The sequence below is a fragment of the Heteronotia binoei genome, chromosome 21 (assembly GCF_032191835.1).
Source record: "Heteronotia binoei isolate CCM8104 ecotype False Entrance Well chromosome 21, APGP_CSIRO_Hbin_v1, whole genome shotgun sequence".
Taxonomy (NCBI): Eukaryota; Metazoa; Chordata; class Lepidosauria; order Squamata; family Gekkonidae; genus Heteronotia; species Heteronotia binoei.
Window position 1 is genome coordinate 27,288,221 of NC_083243.1, and position 22,374 is coordinate 27,310,594.

A 22,374-nucleotide genomic window follows, 5' to 3' on the forward strand; every position below is an offset into this window, starting at 1 on the left:
AAGAGGCAGGTTTGGGGGAATGCCCTGGAAGTGACATCACAGGAAAAGGTGGAGTTTTGGTTCAGTGTGCCCTGGAAGTGACATCACTGGGTCCTTGACACCACAGAAAATGGCATAATTCCTGTCTCCCAGCTCCACCCCCAAAGTCTCCTGGCTCCACCCCCAAATTTTAGTGGGCCACGAAGGAGAAGTGTAAAAACAACTGGGCCACGGGAAAGAAAAGTTTGGGAAACCTTGCCTCTGAGAATGCAAGCTTGTCTGTCCCTCCCCATGCTGAACTTTTGCCAGCTCTTGAGTATCTGGAGTGAGGGCAAGAGCTTGTTGGTCAGATTTATTTTATTTATTTTTATTTCTGTTAATTCGTACCTCGCTGCTCCTGTGAACGCCTTGGAGTGGCTTCCAGCATAATACATTAAAATAATAATATACCATAAAACAGGCATCAGAGGTCTACAGGCTACAGGAAGTAATAGCAGCCGTGTGGCATATCCACATAGACGGTTTCTCATTAACAGTAACACCAACAGGGAGCCAGAATTGTAACAGAATTGTAGCCTGTGGAATTGTAACAATTGGCACAAATAAAACTGTGTGCAAGCTTTCAGTCTCCAAACGCTTCATTAGAAGAAGAAGAATTGCAGATTTGTACCCTGCCCTTCTCTGAATGAGAGACTCAGAGCGGCTTACAATCTCCTATATCTTCTCCCCCCACAAACAGACACCCTGTGAGGTGGCTGGGACTGAGAGAGCTCTCACAGCAACTACCCTTTCAAGGGCAACTCCTGAGAGAGCTCTGGCTGACCCAAGGCCATTCCAGCAGTTGCAAGCGGAGGAGTGGGGAATCAAACCCGGTTCTCCCAGATAAAAATCCACACACTTAACCACTACACCAAACTGGCTCTCAGTTAGGAGGGATGGGAAAAGATAAATGCTTCCTTCTGCTGAAGGTGCCCTTCAAGTCGAACTCTAGTGTTGCAAGAGATGGGGGTAGTTAGAACCTCTCTCTGCGCTAAGTGGGAACCACAAGCCTCAGTGGACCACCAGCTTGCCCACTTTCCTGAAAGATAAGTTGTGTGCTGTGCTGGGGAATGGTGCTCAGGAGACCCACATGTGGCTCCAAAGCCATTCTCAAACAATGCAAACAAAGGACTACAAAGGTAGCAGAGAGTGCAGGGAAAGCATGATGGTTTCTACAGTCAGTGTTGTGATAGACTGTAATCCTGTTCACTGATAAAGGCGTCCTACTAGAGCGTTCAGCGACTCTTCCGTTCTGATCCCTTTATCAAGATGCCTTCCTGAACCTTTCTCTTTTGCGCATGCTGCAGATGACGAGTTCAAACCCGAGTTGTCTGAACCCTCATTCCACACAGCTGCTAATACCCACCCCAAGTTTTTTTTAATGGAAAGCGGGGAGGGCTTAAATCTAGGGTTACTATATTTTGAAAAGCGAAAAAGAGGACTGACTGCTTCAGACAAATGATCACTGTGACAAATCTCCTTTTAAAGACCCCTGCTATTTGAGCTGTGGTAGCTGCTACTAACTCAGAATATTCCTAACCTTTCATCCCCAAAAGAGGACATTTGCATCAGTTTTTGAAGCCCAAAGGAGGATTAAAAAAAAAAAGTAAAGAGGACGTCTAGTAAGCCTGCTTCAATCTTTTAGTGTATGAATTGTCTGGCAGCCTGCTCCATAGATGCTAAAACACCAGTACCTTGGAGCTCTGATACTTTTTTTTTTTAATTAAAAGTTTCAGATCTAAATGGCTTTGTCATTTACAGTGAAAGGTGACTTAATGTTGAAGTCAATGAATATGGAAGGATGCAACTTTGCCTAAGACGGTACTTTTACCCAGGGGTGGAATTCTAGCAGAAGCTCCTTTGCATATTCGGCCACACACCCCTGATGTAGCCTATCCTCCAAGAGCTTACAAGGCTCTTATTTGTAAGCTCCTGGAGGATTGGCTACGTCAAGGGTGTGTGGCCTAATATTCAAAGGAGCTCCTGCTAGAATTCCACCTCTGCTTTTACCTACTTAGCAGGCTAGCATCAATCATGAGCTGGGTGTAGCGGTTAAGAGCGGTGAACTCTAATCTGGAGAAGTGGGTTTGATTCCTCACTTCTCCACATGCAGTCAGTGGGTGACCTTGGGTCAGTCCCAGTTCTCTCAGAGCTGCTTTCTCAAGAGCAGTTCTTTCAGAGCTCTGTCAGCCCCATCTTCCTCACAGGATGTCTGTTGCAGGGAGAGGAAGGGAAGGAGATTGTAAGCTGCTCTGCGACTCCCCAAGTCAGTCTCATGAGATCTTGGAAGCTAAGCAGGATCGGCCCTGATCAGTATTTGGATGGGAAGTTTCCAAAGAATACCAGGGTCAGGATGCAGAGGCAGGCAATGGCAGAACCGCCTCTGGATGCCTCTTGCCTTGAAAACTCCTCTAGGGGTCACTATACATCAACTGTGGGGTTTGAGGGTATCTGTTGTGTTTGGTATTTTTAAAGTAAAAAGGTAAAGGTAGTCCCCTGTGCAAGCACCAGTCGTTTCCGACTCTGGGGTGACGTTGCATCACGACGTTTTCATGGCAGACTTTTTACAGGGTGGTTTGCCGTTGCCTTTCCCAGTCATCTACGCTTTCCCCCCAGCAAGCTGGGTACTCATTTTACTGACCTCGGAAGGATGGAAGGCTGAGTCAACCTTGAACCAGCTACCTGAACCCAGCTTCCGCTGGGATTGGACTCAGGCCATGAGCAGAGAGCTCAGACGGCAGTACTGCAGCTTTACCACTCTGTGCCATGGGGCTCCTTATTTTTGTTTTCATTTTTTTAAAGTAGTCTTCCCTTTCTAGCTCTTTCAGATTCAACAACCAAGTAAAACATACAGATAAGTGAAAAATAGTTACCTGTGTTTTTATATCACACAAAGAGGTACCAGAATACCAAGTGAAAGAGCTCAGCTGAAAAAAAAAATTAGACAGATGCTGAACTAAAAATAGAAACCAAACACCTTCCTTTCTGTCCTTCTGTGTACCGTTTCTTGCAGTAGGTACATGACACTTGATTTTCTTGGTATATTAAAAAAAAATAAAAAAACATCCAAAACTCTCCTCAACAGGGTGAGACTTGGTTATATCAGATAGGCTAGAAGCAAACTTATAGCAGAGGATCTGTCCTGGAACTGAGAGCCAATTTGGTGTAGTGTTTAAGTGTGCAGACTCTTATCTGGGAGCAATGGATTTGATTCGCCGTTCCTCCACTTGCACCTGCTGGAATGGCCTTGGGCTAGCCATAGCTATAGCAGAGGCTGTCCTTGAAAGTGCAGCATCTGAGAGAACTCTCTCAGCCTCACCCACCTCACAGGGTGTCTGTTGTAGGGGGAGAAAATATAGGAGATTGTAAACCGCTCTGAGTCTCTGATTCAGAGAGAAGGGTGGGGTATAAATCTGCAGTCTTCTGCGTCGTCTTCTTCTAAAACCCTCTGCTTCTGATCTGTCTTCCTCAATTGTGACAAAAGCCCCAAGGCTTTGTTTACCATTCACGGTAATCCCCTTAAGCACTAATCCCTGTACTGGTGAGTATGGCAGGTGGTTTGGTATAGAGTACCCAAAGCTGGCAGCTGAAATATCTCCAAAATGAGGGAGAGTTCTGTGGAAGACAAAAGGAATTGTTTTTAGCCAAGTTTTAAGTAGGAAGGATAAACAGCAATGCTATCTCTTTGGCAGTTTTTAGTTCTCAAGTCCAAGACACATCCCAATTCTGAAATTAATAAAAAACTTCTGAGGACTTTTCATTTTTGTCTAATATCTGTACTCACTGAATTTTTCAGTCACTCACAGTGCAATCCTAGTTAATACATTTCTTAAGGACACTGAAGTCAAAAGGGCACAGAAGTGTCTACCTCTGCTTAGAATTGCACTGTCCATTTCCAAGCATAATAATAGTATAAGACAAGCCCTGCTGGATCAGCGCAGTGGTCCATCTAGTCCAGCATCCTGTCTCATGCAATGCCCACCAGTTCCTCTGAAAGGCCGAACAAACAGGACATAGAAGCCGAGGCCTTCCCCTGACGTTAAGAATGTAAGAGAAGCCATGTTGAATCAGGCCAATGGCCCATCCAGTCCAACACTCTGTGTCACACAATGGCAAAAAACCCCAAGTGCCATCAGGAGGTCCACCAGTGGGGCTAGAAGCCCCCTCCCACTGTGCCCCCCCCCCCCAAGCACCAAGAATACTGAGCATCACTGCCCCAGACAGAGAGTTCCAGCAATACACTGTGGCTAGTAGCCACTGATAAGCTCCATATGCTTATCCAATCCCCTTTTGAAGCTTTTTATAGTTGTAGCCGCCGCCACCTCCAGTGGCAATGAATGTTGCCTCCTGGCTCTGGGATCCAGAGGTTTACTGCCTCTGAATGTGAAGGTTCCCTTTAGTCACCATGGCTATTAGCTACTGATAGACCTAGCCTTCATGTAGAGTTCCTGCGCTAAGCTTCACATAATGTGTAAATAGGTGTTATATGCAGCCCCATGAGCTGGAGAGTTCCAGATATGATATTAAAATTCGGGACTTTCTTGGGAAGCATGTTGTGCATGTAACCTGCTCGCTAAGTATATTTGCATATGCTTTTAAGCCTGAAAAGTTCATCTCATATTACAGGAATGTAGCATTTAATTCCAGTATAATAAATTTTTAAAATTGCTGCTTTTGCTTTTTTTCTGCAAAGCTGTGTCTGATGCAATGTATGAATGTGTGTGTGTTTGTGTGTATAATTGTATGTATGTGTTTGCAGGTTCCCAAGCCAACAGGTGTTAAGAAAGGATGGCAGCGAGCCTACGCGGTGGTCTGTGACTGCAAACTCTTCCTTTATGATGTGCCTGAAGGAAAGTCCACCCAGCCTGGAGTTGTTGCAAGTCAGGTGTTGGATCTCAGGTCTGTGCTGGCTCTGTCATTACAGCGGTCAGTCCTCTGCATGGGCAAATTTACACCAGCTTCCTTTGAAAGTGCACAAAAACCCCAAGCCTGTCCAGTTAAGTTTGAGCTTGAATGATGAAATAGCAGTGCTGTATTAATAAAGCATCTCAGGAAAACCTTAGGCCACGTTTCTGTGCAGACCTTTGTCCCCAAAGTCGGAGAGCAGCCCCTCAAATTCCTGTGAGGTTTTTTGCCTGCTCTTTCTCCCACAAAAGCTCATACTGAAATAGATGTTGTCAGGGGTAGAATTCTAGCAGGAGCTCCTTTCCATATTAGGCCACACACCCCTGATGTAGCCAATCCTCCAAGAGCTTACAAAAAGAGCCTTGTAAGCTCTTGGAGGATTGGCCACATCAGGGGTGTGTGGCCTAATATGCAAAGGAGCTCCTGCTAGAATTCCACCCCTGGATGTTGTTAACCTCTGAGATGCCACTAGTCTTTTGTTTTGCTGTGGTAGAATGTGGCCACCTCTCTGGAGCTTTCTCCATCTGCCTGCTTTTTTCATTTGTATGACCTAGTTCGATGTAGGGCATATCTGTACCCACATTTTCCTGAGATAAGGCTTATCAGTACCCACAGTTTCCGGAGATAGGGCTTACGTGTACCCATGTTATCCTGATAGTAGACTTATCTATACCCAGGGCTTTTTTTGTAGCAGGAACTCCTCTGCATATTAGGCTACATCCCCCTGATGTAGCCAATCCTCCAAGAGTTTACAGGGCTCTTCGTACAGGGCCTACTGTAAGCCCTTGGGGGATTGGCTACATCAGGGGTGTGTGCCTTAATATGCAGAAGAGTTCCTGCTACAAAAAAAGCCCTGTCTATACCCATTACCTCTCTGATCTGATGAATCTAGAGGTCTATCTGGTCAAGCGTCACTGCTTTGCTATGGAAAGGGGGGGAGGCTGATTAACTTCTGCTCCATTCATTGACTCTTGTAATTTGGTTCCTTCCCAGAGATGAAGATTTCTGTGTGAGCTCTGTCCTAGCATCAGATGTCATACATGCAACCCGCAAAGATATCCCTTGCATATTCAGGGTATGGCTATTTGATCTGTTTAAGTGTGGGTTGCGGGGGTTGCGGGAGGTGGCTAGTGCATCTATATATTGTAACTGTTATCGATGGGCCATGTTTCAGTGAATAGTTGCGTTGCCCTGATTTTTGTTGTTGATGTTTTGTGTTTCTTAAGCCTGTTTTACTGAATGGTTTTGAATCGACGAAGAGGAGCGTTATAAAGTTGAATAAAAGGAGCTTTGAAACGCTCAGCAGGGGTGCTTTACAGTTTGCCGCTTTACTGTCTATGAATGGTTCCTAATATTCTCTTGCTGAAATGGATGGCATTGTCCTTCAGGGTATGCTAGCGAAAGCTTAAGGCGACAGGACAACACTGAAATACACTTACAGGATGATTTCACAATCTTGTCACACATACTGCATTTACAGGATTCAAAATTTTCCCCATGGGCAGGCAGTAGGTATCTCATACCTGGCCATTTATAGTTCAAGCCTACTGGGTCCCAGACAAAACCTATTTTTCCTCAGTTCAGGAGTAATTGTGTGGGTTCTCTGCCCCCCTGCTGTCTTGGCTAATGACTCCAGAAGTATAGTAGCACACAGCCCCGACAGATTTGGCTAGTTATCAAAGATTTCAGGTTTTCACGGCTGGTAACATCATTAGGGTTTGTAGAATCTTTCGGGCTCAAGTGCCGTGTTCTACTGGAGAAAGTTTTTCTTCCAGATATTTCGTTCTCAGCTGCGGAGAACATCCTCAGTGGCGTTGCAGCCGGAGCAGGCGCTCTGACCTTCTTGGCTGCTGTGCATTGAGCATTGTGCATTGAGTGCACAGCAGCCAAGAAGGTCAGAGCGCCTGCTCCGGCTGCAACGCCACTGAGGATGTTCTCCGCAGCTGGGAATGAAACATCTGGAAGGAAAACTTTCTCCAGTAGAACACGGCACTTGAGCCCGAAAGATTCTACAAACCCTAAAGATTTGGCTAGGTTGCTTTATGAAACCCAAGCAGCTCATTTAAGCCTTCTGTAGAAAACATATAGATTACCAAAACACCACACAGTTGCTTGGCCATGTGTGTCATCCTACCATGCGCTAAAGATTAAAAATTAAATAGTACAGAGTTGAAACTTGGGGGGGGGGGGGAGGTTCGTTTTGCATACTCTTTCCCTCCACTGTGGAAAGCACATCGATAGCGCCCCCCCCATTCCTTTGCAAAAAGGTGCAGAAGTATTTGCAAGAGGTTAAGAGAGTCAGTGTGGTGTAGTGGTTAAGAGCGATGGACTCGAATCTGGAGAACCAGGTTTGATTCCCCACTCCCCCTGCACATGAAATCTGCTGGGTGACCTTGGGCCAGTCACAGTTTTCTCACAACTCTCTCAGCCCCACCTGCCTCAAAAGGTGATTGTTGTGGGGAGAGGAGGGGAAAGGTGATTGTAAACTGCTTTGAGACTCCTTAGAGTAAAGAAAAAAGGTAAAGGTTAAGGTAGTCCCCTGTGCAAGCGCCAGTCGTTTTCAACTCTGGGGTGATATGGAGTGGGGCAAGTTGGCGATGGTGTGAATAATTCATTCCTGAACTCCCCCTTGTAGTGTGAGTTTTTGGGGGGGCGTGGCTTAAAATAGCATGCAGAAAGATGCAAAACTAAAGAAAGGGAAAGCTGTCAACTTGAAGACAAACTCTGCTCGGTCAGTGAGTTTTTATTGCAAGCAAGCAAGTAATAATTCACAGACTGAGGAAAAGAGACACGGAGGAGAGCTAATGGCATCAGCTCCTGATTCAAAGAAGTCAGAAGAGCTAATGATGATTGAAACAATGACAACAGATGCTTTAGAACGCCTGGCAGATAGAGTAGCAACTTTGATAGTCCCAAGGATATAGACAAGCTGGAATGGGTCCAGAGGAGGGCGATGAAGATGGTGAAGGGTCTGGAGACCGTCCTATGAGGAAAGGTTGAAGGAGCTGGGATGTTTAGCCTGGAGAGGAGGCGGCTGAGAGGTGATATGATCACCATCAGGTAGGACCAGAACCAATGGGTTGAAATTAAATCAAAAGAGTTTCCGGCTCAACATTAGGAAGAACTTCCCGACTGTTAGAGCGATTCCTCAGTGGAACAGGCTTCCTCGGGAGGTGGTGGGCTCTCCTTCCTTGGAGGTTTTTAAACAGAGGCTAGATGGCCATCTGACAGCAATGAAGATCCTGTGAATTTAGGGGGAGGTGTTTGTGAGTTTCCTGCTTTGTGCAGGGGGTTGGACTAGATGACCCTAGAGGTCCCTTCCAACTCTGATTCTGTGAATTAATCAACAACTACAAGAAATTAACTGTAAGTTGGAAGCAATTGCGGAAGAAGCAAGGAATGTGAGAGAGCTGGCGCAGCGTAACTCGGAGGAGATAGCTGAATTGCAAGTGATTACTTCACAACAACAACAAGAAATTATTCAACATCAAGATAAAATAATTCATCTAGAGTCTTAAAGAAAACAGGCTGAAGCTCCGTGGGGTGCCAGAGGATATATGCCGCCCTGAAGACCTCCTGCGAACTCTGACGAGATGGATCACTATTATGTTGCAAATGTAGATGGATTCCTCCAACTTTGTTGATACAGCTTTTCGAATAGGTAATCAGCAACGAAAGGAACCACGGGACATTATCATTCAAATAAATAATATAACTATACGAAAAGAGATCTTATCTATGGCAAAGAAGAAAAAAGGACTAAGTCTGCAAAACAACAGAGTTCTGGTATTTCCTGATACACCAACTGAGCCCTGCAAAGAAGGAAGAGGCTTAAAGAGACAATAGCTGCACTAAGGTCTATGGGGCAAAAAATATAAATGGGCTGCATCAGGAAGATTAATAGTAAACTATCAAGGGACAACATACTCAGCATATGATGAGGACTCAGGACTAAGGCTGATCCAGGCAATCAGAAAGGATGAGGAAATAAAGATGCCGGTAAATATAAAAAAATACAGTGTCAACATACTACATCGCCAGCAAAGGAAAGACTGGATCTCAGGAGATGATGACAAGTATAAAGCAAAAATTGGAAGGATAGTTGGGAAGCTAAAATTAAGCTAAATGTTTTTAAATTGCAATATATTTAAGTTAGGGGGAGGGAAAGGATGAAGCCTTTTGTAATTGTGCTCTTTTGTTTGTTTAGTGTTTGTTTAGATTTAATTAAGATTTACTAATTAATTGCTTTTTAATTATATGCTTTTAATTAAAGGGGTGGGGATACGTTTAAATTCATAATTAACTCACTCACTGAGTGGGTGGGAGATCTAAAAATTAATTTAAACTTCGTTAGTGGGGGGGGGTTTGTTATTTTATTTTATTTTATTTTTTATTTTATTTTTGTTTTGTTTCATTGTTTTGTTTTTATAAATATTTGAAAATATAGAAATAATATATACATGGAGATATTCTGAGACAGATTTTTTATCTTGTTGGTAACTCAGTATTTTATTGCCTGAATTGATGAATATTTTTATTCTACTACTATTATGTATAGTTATATTTAAAACTGTTGTCAATTGGTAGTTATAGATTTTTAATATTTATTTTAGTATCTACACAGAAGGGAAAGTTTGGTTGCTTGACAATTCTTATCAGTTGGATCAATCTCCATTGTTAGTACCTATTGCCACTGTTGCAAAGTAATTATAATTAATTCTTTAAATACGACTTATATAGATTCTGGTCTTGCACACATGAATAGTGGGGTGTCCATTTACATTTACAATGTCCGTGGATTAAATAACAATGTCAAACGTAAGAGAATACAGAGCCAATTAGTAAAATTGAAACCTGATGTCCTTTTTCTCCAAGAGATGCATAACAAAGACCCATCCAAACCACTTTTTAAATCAAAACACTTTCAACATCCGTTCCAATCCAAGGGTTCCTCTAAGTCTAGAGGCACAGCTATTCTGCTTTCCAAAAATGTTCGATTTGTGCATGAAGATACTGAAACTAACCATCTAGCCAGATACATTTTTGTAAGAGGTCAATTAGAATACCAGCTGGTTACTCTGGCATCTATATATGCCCCAAACTCTGGGCAACTTCAGTTCATTGAACATACACTTCATAGGCTTCAAGCCTTTAAACAAGGGGAATTTATAATAGGAGGTGACCTTAATTTAATAGCAGACTATTGCTTAGACCACTCAATGTAATAAGCCATCTCAAAAACACTCTAAAAAGAAAGAATCACATCTTAAGGACTTATTAGAGTCATTCCAACTAATAGACATTTGGAGATAATTCAATTTGCTTTATTACGGTCCATGACCAAATACACAGTACAATGCAGACCAACAACACCCCCAGAAAAATTGTAAAAATCTAGAGGAACCTAAAAAGGTAAAACATATAATATAAAAATACAGATAAAAAAGCTAAAGATTATACAGCTCCAGTAAAATATTAACTAAAATACACTGATTAACATTTGTTTCCATTTCAATAGCATTTATGGTAGTATACAGAGTACTCAGGGATTAAGGTAAAGTAAAATACAAGTTTGGGAATATTCAAAAATAATTAAAAAACAGAGTTTCAAGACCCCTTCATTACATAATCCTCACGAATTCTCCTAGCTGCCGCCAAGAATTTGGCACATTATTGATGGGAGGCCGGGCCACTGATGCCCCTATAGATCTGGACCGGGCATTGCAAGCCGTTGCTGACTGGATCAAGCTGAGCGGGCTGAAATTGAATCCAGCGAAGACAGAGGTCCTTTGCCCAGGCCGCGGCGCCCCGGAAGGAGGGATTCCCCTTCCAGCTTTTGACGGGACGCCATTGGTACCAGTGCGTGAAGTCAGGAGTTTGGGAGTGCTACTGGAGTCCTCCTTGACAATGGAGGCCCAGATAGCGGCCACTGCCAAATCCGCCTTTTTTCATCTTAGATGGGCAAGGCAGTTGGCCCCCTTCTTGGAGTGAGGCGACCTGGCAACAGTGATCCATGCAACGGTCACCTCAAGATTAGACTACTGTAATGCCCTCTACATGGGGCTGCCCCTGTACCGAACGCGGAAACTACAGCTAGTGCAGAACGCAGCAGCCAGGCTGCTAGTGGGACTACCCCGGTGGGAACACGTGTGGCCTAGGCTGCGGCAACTGCACTGGCTGCCAATTGTATACTGGGTTCGCTACAAGGTGCTGGTTATCACCTATAAAGCCCTATATGGCCAAGGACCTGCCTACCTCAGGGACCGCCTCTCTCCATATGTTCCCCAGAGAGCACTGCGTTCCAGTTCACAAAATCTTTTGGAAATCCCTGGGCCTAAGGAGGCCAAACTTAAAACAACTAGGGAGCTGGCCTTCTCTATAAAAGCGCCCCAATGGTGGAATCAGCTGCCGGAGCAGGTGCAGGCCCTGCGGGACCTCAACCAGTTCCGCAGGGCCTGCAAAACTGCCCTCTTCCAAGAAGCCTTCAAGACGTGACCAGACTGAATATTACGCTGCCTGGATAAATACAGACTGTAGCACCACCGTATTGTTTTTTAGCCTTTTAACATTAATTTATATTTGTATTTGTATTTATATTGCAAATTGATTTTACCTGTATTGTTATATCATGATACCATATCATGTTTTGTAAGCCGCCCTGAGCCTGCCCCGGCGGGGAGGGCGGGATATAAATAAAAACTTATTATTATTATTATTATTATTATTATTATTATTATTATTATTATTATTATTATTATTATTATTATTATTATTATTAAATTGGGAGTTAGAATCTGATAACAGCATATTTCTGATTTTATAATCAGAGAACCCCAGGCATCCCTCAAACAAAGAATAGATGTACCTGGTGCGTATGCCTAGGTAAAGGCCACACCCAAGCAACATATGGTCATCGTTTCCACTTTATCTGCACCACAAGGGAAGACCCGCTCAGCCATAGGCACCTTTTTAAAGCAGCCCTTGACGACTGCTGAAGGAAAGATATTGCAACGGGCTATGGAAAAGGCCCTTCTGTGGGATGGTATTGTTAGATTTGAGAGATAGGAGGCTGGACATACATGCACCAATCTGAACGTGATTACACCTTTTATTCTGCTAGGCATTGCACCTATACCTGCATAGACTACATCTTGATTTCTCCGTCTTTGATTACTAATGTGGGCTCATCACGTATAGGTGCTCAGTTATGGTCTGATCATTGTTGGGTGAATTGTGTGTTGAATCCTAATGCAGAAAGACAGAAATCGTGGAAATGGGTGTTCAATAACTCTTTATTGCTGAAAGCCACTGTCGCTGAGGACATTGAGAATAACATAACAAGCTATTTTGCAGAAAATAAATTAGGCAATATCTCTCTGACCATGTTGTGCAATGCCTTGAAGCCAGTGCTCCGGGGTCAATTGATATCCAAGACTTCTCACCTAAAGAAACAACGGGAGCAGGTAAAATCAGATCTCCTGAAATCTATAGAAAACCTTGAACAGCAACATAAACAAACATGTAGCACTGACATATATAAGAGACTGATGGCAGAAAGAAGGCAGCTAGAAGCCCTTGAAATGATGTACATACAAAAAAAAATCTTATATACAAAACAGAAATTCTAGAATAATTCTTCAAAATCTTTGCGCTTTCTAGCTCACAGAGTCAAAACACAACAAAATTCCAGACTTGTTACTTCTTTGACAGATTCCAACGGTAATAGACACTTTAAAGACAAAGACATGGCAAAGGTTTTTTCTGACTTTATAGCTCCAAGGGGGGCTCGGTAGACAAATTGCAAAAAATTTTCGATACTCATCCAATGAGTAAAATTCTTTCTGAAGAACGTAAAGAGCCACTCAAAAACCCAAAAGCTGTAGAAGAAATCCTTATATCCATAAAAAAATCTCAAATCTAACAAAGCTCTGGGCCCTGATGGGTTCACTGCAGAGTTTTATAAACGGTTTGCTGATATCATAGCAGAACCTTTAGTCTGGTTGTGACACTTGCAGTGCAGTCTGCCTATCCGGTCTACTTCCCCCTTCATGGTCACAGGCGTCGATGGTTGTCATCCCCAAAGCCGGTAAAGATCTGACTCAGGCAGCCTCCTATTGTCCAATATCTCTATTAGACACGGATTTTAAGATTTTTACTTCTATCTTGGCAAGAAGGCTTAATTCCTTTATAACAGAATATGTAGATAAAGACCAAGTAGGATTCATGCCATGAAGAGATATTTCAGACAGTACTTTTAAACTGCTGGCTATTTTGAATAAGTGCAAAGCTCAGAACCACTCTGCTGTCATGGTGTCATTAGATATCAAGAAAGCCTTCGATACAGTGGAAATTCCATATTTACAAATGTTGTTGAAATGCCTGGGCTTCGGAAACAACTTCATGACAGCCATCAAGGCCATATATCCTGCACCAGTAACATACCTGAAGGTTAACACCGTTACCTCTGAAACAATTAGACTGCAGCGAGGGACGCGACAGGGATGTCCTCTGTCGCCCTTGCTGTTTGCCTTAGCCATAGAACCACTAGCAATGATGATTAGGCGTGAGCCTGAAATACATGGAGTGTATTTCCGAGATAAAGAATGTAAACTTTCGTTATTTGCAGATGACTTATTAGTTTTTCTCACACAATCTTTAGTGTCTCTGCCAAGACTTCAAAGTGTTTTAGACACCTTCAGTGAGGTATCGGGTCTTTGGACAATCCAATCTAAATCCTGCCTATTAGCTATTAATATAAATGCTCCTACAGAAAATGTATTAAAGATTAGTGGATTACGGAGGCGATGCCACATCTAGGAATACAAATACCTAAAAACCTAGATTACTTGAAGAAATTGAATTATGATGCTATGGTAAAGGAAGTGGAGAAGGATGTTGCCAAATGGAATGCAATGTCACTCTCTTGGATTGACAGGTTCCATATCGTTAAAACATTTGTTCTCCCCAAATTTATATTTTTGTTTAGGACTCTCCCAATTGCACTGTCTTACACTTGCTTGCAGAAATGGCAAAATATGCTCTTAGACTTCTTTTGGATGTACAAAGCACATAGGATTGGAAGAAATACTCTATTTAGACATACAAAACGAGGTGGCATTGGTTTGCCAAATTTACATCAATATTACTCAGCCATTAAATTGGCAACTATCACAAGACTTTTACATCCTGCACCGGAGACCGACTGGATATATTTGCAATCAGAACTTTTACATCAATTTAATGTTCAAGAAATAATATGGCAAGCAGCCTCTGAAAGACCAAAATGTATTCAACAGAACATCTTACTTTCCTCTCTACTAGCTGAATGGGATAAACATCGGAAGAAACTCCTGCTGCTGTCAAGATTTCAGACCTTTTTAAATCAGCCATGGTTTTAGCCGGGATGGCTGATAGATGATTTTAAACAGTGGAAAAAAGCTTATCTTACAGCTTTCAGAGATATCTCTTCTAAACAGAGTTTACTCTCCAAAGTAGACTTGGAACATAAATTAGGAAGTCCAATACCTTGGTTACAGTATTCCCAAATCTCTCATCTGTTCTCGGCTAAACAGATTCATAAAGTTTTGCTTCAACCCTTGACAGGTTTTGAATCTGTTTTGAAAGATACAGGGTCTACAGGAAAACACCTCATTTCCAATATGTATGACCTGCTTTCTAGTTTTACATATGCTAAACCTCTTTCTAATCAGACTACTTGGCAGAAAGATTGTTTCTCTGAACTATCGGAAGATGACTGGGAATTCTTCTGGAAATCACCATCTTTTAACTCTAAAATACTGGAAGTGAAACTGCAGACATTTAAAATTATATCTCACTGGTACCTTACTCCTTTAAAACTGGCAAGAATAACCAAGTCGTCCTCTTCCATGTGCTGGAGACAATGCGGGTTATTGGGAGATTATATGCATTGTTGGTTGTCTTGCCCAGTTATTAAAGACTTCTGGACTCTGGTTGTGACACAAATAAAAACAATTACCTAGATACATATGACATTAACACCAGACCATCTTTTCTTGCATCAATGGACATCTCATCAATATACTACCGCAACAATAGAAAGAGGCTATGTATTATTTTATGCAGCAAAATTTATACTTGCTAAAATTGGAAGAATAAAACACCACTAACACTAGCACAGTGGCATGGGAAATTGTGGGATATGTACATGTTAGCTAAAGTTACTGATAACATCAAATGTTTAGAAAACTGTAGTGTTCAAACCAATTTCACTTCAGTGTGGTTACCTATCTTAGAATATCTAATTGAAGTTGGAGACATTCCTAAACAAGTAAATGATTTAGGTCTATAATAACAGTTTTATTGAATGGTGCTTATTACATGGATATGATGCATCATTATTGTTGTTACTGCTCAGATTGACTATTCTTGAAATAATAAAAGAAAATTAAAAATAGAACAAAACTCTGGGGTGATGTTGCTTTCATAACGTTTTCACGGCAAACTTTTTATGGGGTGGTTTGCCATTGCCTTCCCCAGTCATCTACACTTCCCCCCCCCCCCCAGCAAACTGGGTACTCATTTTACTGACCTCGGAAGGATGGAAGGCTGAGTCAACCTTGAGCCGGCTACCTGAACCCAGCTTCCACTGGGATCGAACAGGCTCTGAATGCAGTACTGCAGCTTTACCACTCTGCGCCACGGGGCTCTATAGTAGAGAAAACCAGGGTATTAAAAAAAAAATCACCAGCTCTTCTTCCTATGGGATATTAGGGCAAAAGAGTCCTTATTGTCAAGACACTATTATCTATTGAAATGTGCTTCCATAAGCTTAAAATATTGTGACTGGCAGAATGGAGATGGGGATATATATCAGAAAGCACGTCCCACGGAAAGCAATGCAGTACAGGTAGCTGATGTTTGCGCTTGGAAGTACTTGAGTGCAAAAATTCTCTGCTGTGTTAAAACTGAGTGGAGAAATAATGATTAAGTCAGAATAAATGCGGATTCTGATAAACCGATCCTTTGAAGAAACGTTTTCAATAAAATCCGGTTCTTGTGTCTGGAAAGTCGTCGTCCTTTTCCAAGGCATTGCATGTAATGTCTTTGCTGGCTGCTGAAGCCAATGTGAGTGCTGCTCTCACGTTGTAGAAAGAACAAATTTCACTCAGGCTGTTATCGTTTTGCCTCCTCTGGCTGTCAAGGTGACAGCTTCTCTCTTAGGCTCGCCTTCAAAGACCTGCTCTTTGCTGATCCTAACAGAAAATGAGAACGAGAAGCGAAAGTGGGTTGGAATCCTGGAGGGGCTGCAGTCTATCCTGCACAAAAACAAGCTGAGAAACCAAGTTGTACATATTCCACAAGAAGCCTACGACAGCACGCTGCCTCTCATTAAAGCCAGCCTGGCTGCCGCTATTATAGGTACGTCAGCTATAATGAGGTATTGGAAAGCTGCAAACGGGGCTCAGTGCGTTGCGCTGCTGCGGCATCCTTAAATACATTCCTCATCTGTATCGCTGCCTCGAGAAGCGTGGCAGTGTGACATTCGCTAATTGATTTTGAAAAGCTAATTATGATTAACTCTGCTTGCAGGAGGCATCTGCAGTGCTTGAATAAATTTTGTTTGTTTCCGTGCCCATTGCTTCAAGCTTAAGGGTGGGGGGGAAATAGCTTAGCTCCTGCTAACAGCAAAACCATAAAGTATAATTGTGGATATAGATAGATATATGGATAGAGATAGATAGACCCTGACCTGGATGGCCCAGGCTAGCCTGAGCCTGTCACATCTTGGAAGCAATACTCCCTCTAAGCGAGGAGTGTTGAACTCATTTGTTATGAGGGCCAGGTCTGACCTAAATGAGACCTTGTTGAGCCATGTCGGGCCAGGCCATCTGTGTACCTATTTAAGATTAGGTAGCAGAGATATAAACTTCTTAAAGGACATAGACAAACAGATCTAAAGTTATATTTTTTTTAAAAAAAAACTTAAAACATGCTTTAGAACATTAGCACTTGTTGGTCTTAAAGGTGCTTTCTTTGTATTTCTCCCATGGAATCCAGGGAACTGGGCAAAGGGAGCTCTGGCTCTTTCTCTCTCTTCCCAGGGGACCAGGAGGGGGAGGAGCTTCAGCCAATGGAGGAAATTGAGGTTTTGCTCTGTAGCTTCTGTGCAACTGAGCAGGCAAAGCAAGGTGAGATGTAGAAGGAAGCAAGAGAGAGAGAGAAGGAAGCAGACAAGAGCCAGTTGCTTGGGGGCCTGATTCAGCCCCCAGGCTGCATGTTTAACAACTCTGCTCTAAGCTGTGGAGCAGGCCCATAGCTATGGGGGAGCAGACCCCACTAATCTTCCCCCTCCTTTACCTTTCTGGCCCCTCCACTATTCGCCCACTGCTTTCCTCTCCCACCCCACCTTTCTCGCTTGCCTCTCTCTCCTGACCGTTGCCTTTCTTGACCGCTTATCGCCTTCCTTGGCCGTCTGCTACCTTTCTCACCTGTCCATTACCTTTCTCAGTCACCAGCCACCTTTCTCAGTCGCCCGCCTTCCTCACCTGCCTTTCTCACCCACCCGCCACTTTCCTTGCCCATGCGCCGGCTTCCTCAGTCACCCCGCCGCCTTTCTCACTCACCTGCCCCACGGCCTCCACACCTAAATTTTTATTCCCTGCCCCCCCCCTCTAAAATTGTCTGGCTATGGGCCTGCTATGGAGACTTGTGAGCAAAAATTCTACTTCATGATCTACTGGCATTAAAGTTGCAAGCTGCCGCATAAATTGGTTTGCTCCGGGGCCATTTTTCCTGAGCGAAGACAAAAATGTGTGAGCCGGAGGCTAAAAAACTGTGAGCAAGCTCTCACTAACTCAGCTTAGAGGGAACACTGCTTGGAAGGTAAGCAGGCTGGTATTTGGATGGGAGAGCACCAAGGGATACCCAGGGTCACTGCACAGAGACAGGCAGTGGCAAACCACCTCTGACGGTCTATTGCCTTGAAAACCCTACAGGGTCCCCGTAAGTCAGCTATGACTTCCTGGCACTTTCCGCCACCATCATAGATATCCCCCCTCCCTCAGGCCCAATGCAGCACTCATTTTTGGAAATTGCTTATTTTTGTATTTTTGCCCCATTTTGAGGTCAGAACCCTTTGGGGGCGGCTGTCAAAACAGCCCAACACCCGGGAACAATTGAAAGTGACCGGTACGATATGATGCAACGCTGAGCCCAATTAAAAACCAGAGCGTACACAGCAGCTAAGTATACTTTGCAAGGCGAGAGAGAGCAATCCCGCTCCCCATCCCAGTGTGGGCCAGACTAGAAGCCTCTTAAGTTGTTTCAGGAAGATAAGGAAGGTATTAGCCTGGTGGGCTTCCCTCAACAGGGAGGGCAGCTGCTGCTGCAGCCAAGATAGACCGGCCCCTTATCCCCACTACAGTAAGAGAGAAGAGAAGCAGAATCCTCCCGCCAAGATTTTGGAGCGTCCAGGGAGGCTGATATGGAAAAGAAGCGTGTTCTAGAGTCTTCTGGGCTTCAGGCTGCTCTAAAAGCTGTAAAGGTCTAAACCAGCCAGTTAAAATTGTACCCAGAAATAGATGCAGAGCTTCTGCAGTTGTTTCTACATGGATGGAACAGGCTGTCCCAGGTTCACTCCCTAATCAGATGAATGTCGTCCATGACAAAAATAGAAGCTCTCAATTAGAAAACCGGCTATATATTATTCATTCACTTTCTACATCCCCACCTTCCAGGAGCTCTCTCAAGATGGCAATTTTTTTTTCTCCCTCCCCCCCCCCAATCTTTCCACTTACCATTAGATCGAGATAGAATAGCAATCGGTTCCGAAGAAGGCCTTTATGTCATAGAGGTGACCCGGGATGGTAAGTGACCTTGCTAATTCATCTGTTGTATATTTAATGGCAAGTCCCTTGTGTTAATAATGTGTCATACAGTGTTCCTTCACTTACTGAGCCTTCACTTGCTGATAAAGACACGGACACTCTTCATGACTGTCTTGTTCAGTGATGAAGGCAAATTGTGCCCTTTTGGCATTGTGAGTGATAGAGCTTCAGAGAAAATCAGATAAGAACTCTTGGGCTAGTTGAAATACCCCAGTATGCAAGGAGACAAACCAAGGTGAACATGACCCTTTTCTACCAATACGAATGTAATGTCTGTGCCTGAAAATTGCTGTGCTCACAGGGCCAAACTCAGTGAAGCAGCACCAGTGGCCCAACCCTTGGCCACCAACAGCATTTTAGAGGAGAAAACAACCATTTGAAAATTGCACAGTTTGGTGTAGTGGTTTGGTGAGAGCCAGTTTGGTGTAGTGGTTAAGTGTGCGGACTCTTATCTGGGAGAACCGGGTTTGATTCCCCACTCCTCCACTTACAGCTGCTGGAATGGCCTTGGGTCAGCCATAGCTCTGGCAGAGGTTGTCCTTGAAAGGGCAGCTGCTGTGAGAGCCCTCTCCAGCCCCACCCACCTCACAGGGTGTCTGTTGTGGGGGAGGAAGGTAAAGGAGATTGTGAGCCGCTCTGAGACTCTTCGGAGTGGAGGGCGGGATATAAATCCAATATCTTCATCTACCTCACAGGGTGTCTGTTGTGGGGGAGGAAGGTAGAGGAGATTGTGAGCCGCTCTGAGACTCTTCGGAGTGGAGGGCGGGATATAAATCCAATATCTTCATCTACCTCACAGGGTGTCTGTTGTGGGGGAGGAAGGTAGAGGAGATTGTGAGCCGCTCTGAGACTCTTCGGAGTGGAGGGCGGGATATAAATCCAATATCTTCATCTACCTCACAGGGTGTCTGTTGTGGGGGAGGAAGGTAAAGGAGATTGTGAGCCACTCTGAGACTCTTCGGAGTGGAGGGCGGGATATAAATCCAATATCTTCATCTACCTCACAGGGTGTCTGTTGTGGGGGAGGAAGGTAGAGGAGATTGTGAGCCGCTCTGAGACTCTTCGGAGTGGAGGGCGGGATATAAATCCAATATCTTCTTCTTCTTCACAGTGGCAGCAGGTGATCTTATTCTTACCCCTGCCCCACCCCACCCCACCCCCACACACATGTGCATTTTAAAAAGCGCAAAGGAGCAAAGCAAGATCACTACAGGCCTCATCAGGATTGGGCCCTCATGGCAATTTTGAAATTTCTGTTTTCTCCTCTTCAGATGGTATCAGCGGCTACATGTCGGCCTCATGGCCACCATCACTTTTAGTTCGTCCCACAAATCAGACAAATGTGACCGGCATATATGCTAGCTTGCCAGTGGTTTCTGGCACGCGCCAAAAACCTTGATGGCTTCTGTAGTTTTCCGTTGTTATTTATTTATTTTTTAATTATTACTTTAGCCTTCTATCCCGTCCTCTCTGCAAGCAGACTCAGGGCAGCTAACAATCAATCCAAAACATTTACAATTACAGTTTAAAATGATAAAATAACAATTAAAATACATTTCATGGCGCTGCTCAACTTCAGTATAGGCGGCATCTTTTTTTCTTCTGACGGTGGCCCTATAGTGATCGTGGTTCCTCAGCAGCGTAGGGTGGCAGTCCTCTCTCGGTTTAGGTGTTGAAGACCTGTCCAAATAGTTCAGTTTTACAGGCCCTGCAGAATTGAGAGATGTCCCGCAGGGCCTTTATGGTCTCCGGGAGGGCATTCCACATTGCTGCTGCTGCTGCCACTGAGAAGGCCCTAACCCATGTGGAACACAGTCTGGCCTCCCTCAGTCTGGGGATAGAGAGTAGGTTTTGTGTCCCTGAATGCAGTGCTCTCTGGGGAACATATGGAGAAAGGCGGTCCCATAGATAGGCAGGCTCTTGATCAAATAGGGCTTTGTAGGGCCATCCTTGAAGTCACCCCAGAATCTTCAGCTAACCCAGAACACAGGGGCACATGTTTTATCTGGTGCTAGCAACAGAACGGTAAGCTTCATTTTTTCCAGTTTGATCCTATGCCAAATTTAAGAACCTACGCATAATGTTTCGAACCTCAAATATTAAGTGCTAGGATGCAAGAGAAGACTTTGACCTCTGGGTCCTATTTGTGAACTCCCAGAGGAAATGGTTGGCTCCTGCGGAAACTAGATACTGGACTAAATGTTTCACTGGTTTCAGCTAACAGGTTTGTCCTTATGTTTGTACATTCTGTAGGATACGGAAAGAGAGAAAATACGATTTACTATGCAATCCTGAACAGAGTTGCACCATTCTAAGTCCACTAAAGTAAGCAAGCTTATAAGGGTGCAACTCTGCTTACAGTTGGCATTTGTTCTTATGAAGTTCTAATTACTTACGTTGTAAGCCAACATTACCCTGACCTGGATGGCCCAGGCTAGCTTGATCTCACTGGATCTCAGGAGCTAAGCAGGGTCAGCCCTGGTTAGTATTTGGATGGGAGACCACCAAGGAATACCACTATGCAGAGGCAATGGCAGACCACCTCTCTTCATCTCTTGCTTTGAAAATCCTGTGGGGCTACCATAAGTCAACTGAATTGACAGCAAGAGAGAGAGAGAGCTAGCATTGAGCACCAAGCTCGTAGCCACGGAGGTGGGGGGTGGCCTCCCCACCCAACCCCCCCTTCGACTTTTATGGCCTCTCCTTTCCCCGATGCTTTGGCGGCCCCCGCTCTCTCTACTGCCACTTCTCTGGCGGCCCCCAATTTCCCCGCCACTCTGGTGGCCCCCATTCCCCTCAGCGCAGCACCTCCCCCTCCCTCCCACCCACCCAGTGAAGCACAGACTCCTGGGGCTCTTTCAAGGGCTCCCTCGCCCCCGGCCGATCAGATGATTGGCTGGAAAAACCGCCAACAGAACTACACCAGCTTTCCAGCACACTCAGCAAGTTAAGTGCTGGCTGCCCCAGCGCTGAACATGCTGAGCAAACTGGAAAGCCAGCGTAGGAATTGCTGGCCTCGGTGCGGCTTTTCTTGCTGATCGGCGGGGGCACCTTGAAAGAGCCTCTGGAGTCTGCGCTTCACCGGGTGGGAGGGAGGCGCCGCGTGGAGGGGGACGGAGGCCACCAGAGCGGCAGGGAGATCGGGGGCCGCCAGAGAGAAGGGGGCTCCCACACCTAAAAAGTTTTTCCATGCCCCCCCCAACTAAAATTTTCTGGCTACAGGCCTGTTGAGCACCTTGCAGAAGAATGAAGTGTGAAGATAATTTATAGTAATTAAATAATGTTAAGACAACCTTGGTCAACCCAGCCCAGTGATATTACAGTAAACATACTTAAGCTTTCTAAAAACCACCCTGCTAGGTCTCACAGTCCACGTAGTCCAGCATTGTGTTCCAGGGCCGCCCAGTAGCCCTGGAGAGCTAGCACGTTGCTTCCTGCTACTGGTATTTTCAGAAGTTTAAAGTGCAAAAAAATGCATTTATTTTGGGTGCTCAGCGATACTCCCTCTAAGCTGTGGAGTCCTGTGAGCAAAAATTCTACTTACTGAGCTACCAGCATTAAAGTTGTGAGCTACTGCATAGAT

General features: G+C 44.3%; 1 protein-coding gene across 7 annotated transcripts in view; it reads left to right on the forward strand.

Annotated features, from left to right (window-relative positions):
* Window positions 1-22,374, forward strand: part of CDC42BPB (CDC42 binding protein kinase beta) — a 181,788-nt gene that overhangs the window by 137,150 nt on the left and 22,264 nt on the right. For all 7 annotated transcript variants that reach the window (XM_060263091.1, XM_060263092.1, XM_060263095.1 and 4 more), the window contains 4 exons: window positions 4,778-4,917; window positions 5,917-5,998; window positions 16,107-16,323; window positions 18,708-18,770. In XM_060263091.1, the coding sequence (XP_060119074.1) occupies window positions 4,778-4,917; window positions 5,917-5,998; window positions 16,107-16,323; window positions 18,708-18,770 (502 nt within the window). The remainder of the gene's footprint in view (window positions 1-4,777; window positions 4,918-5,916; window positions 5,999-16,106; window positions 16,324-18,707; window positions 18,771-22,374) is intronic.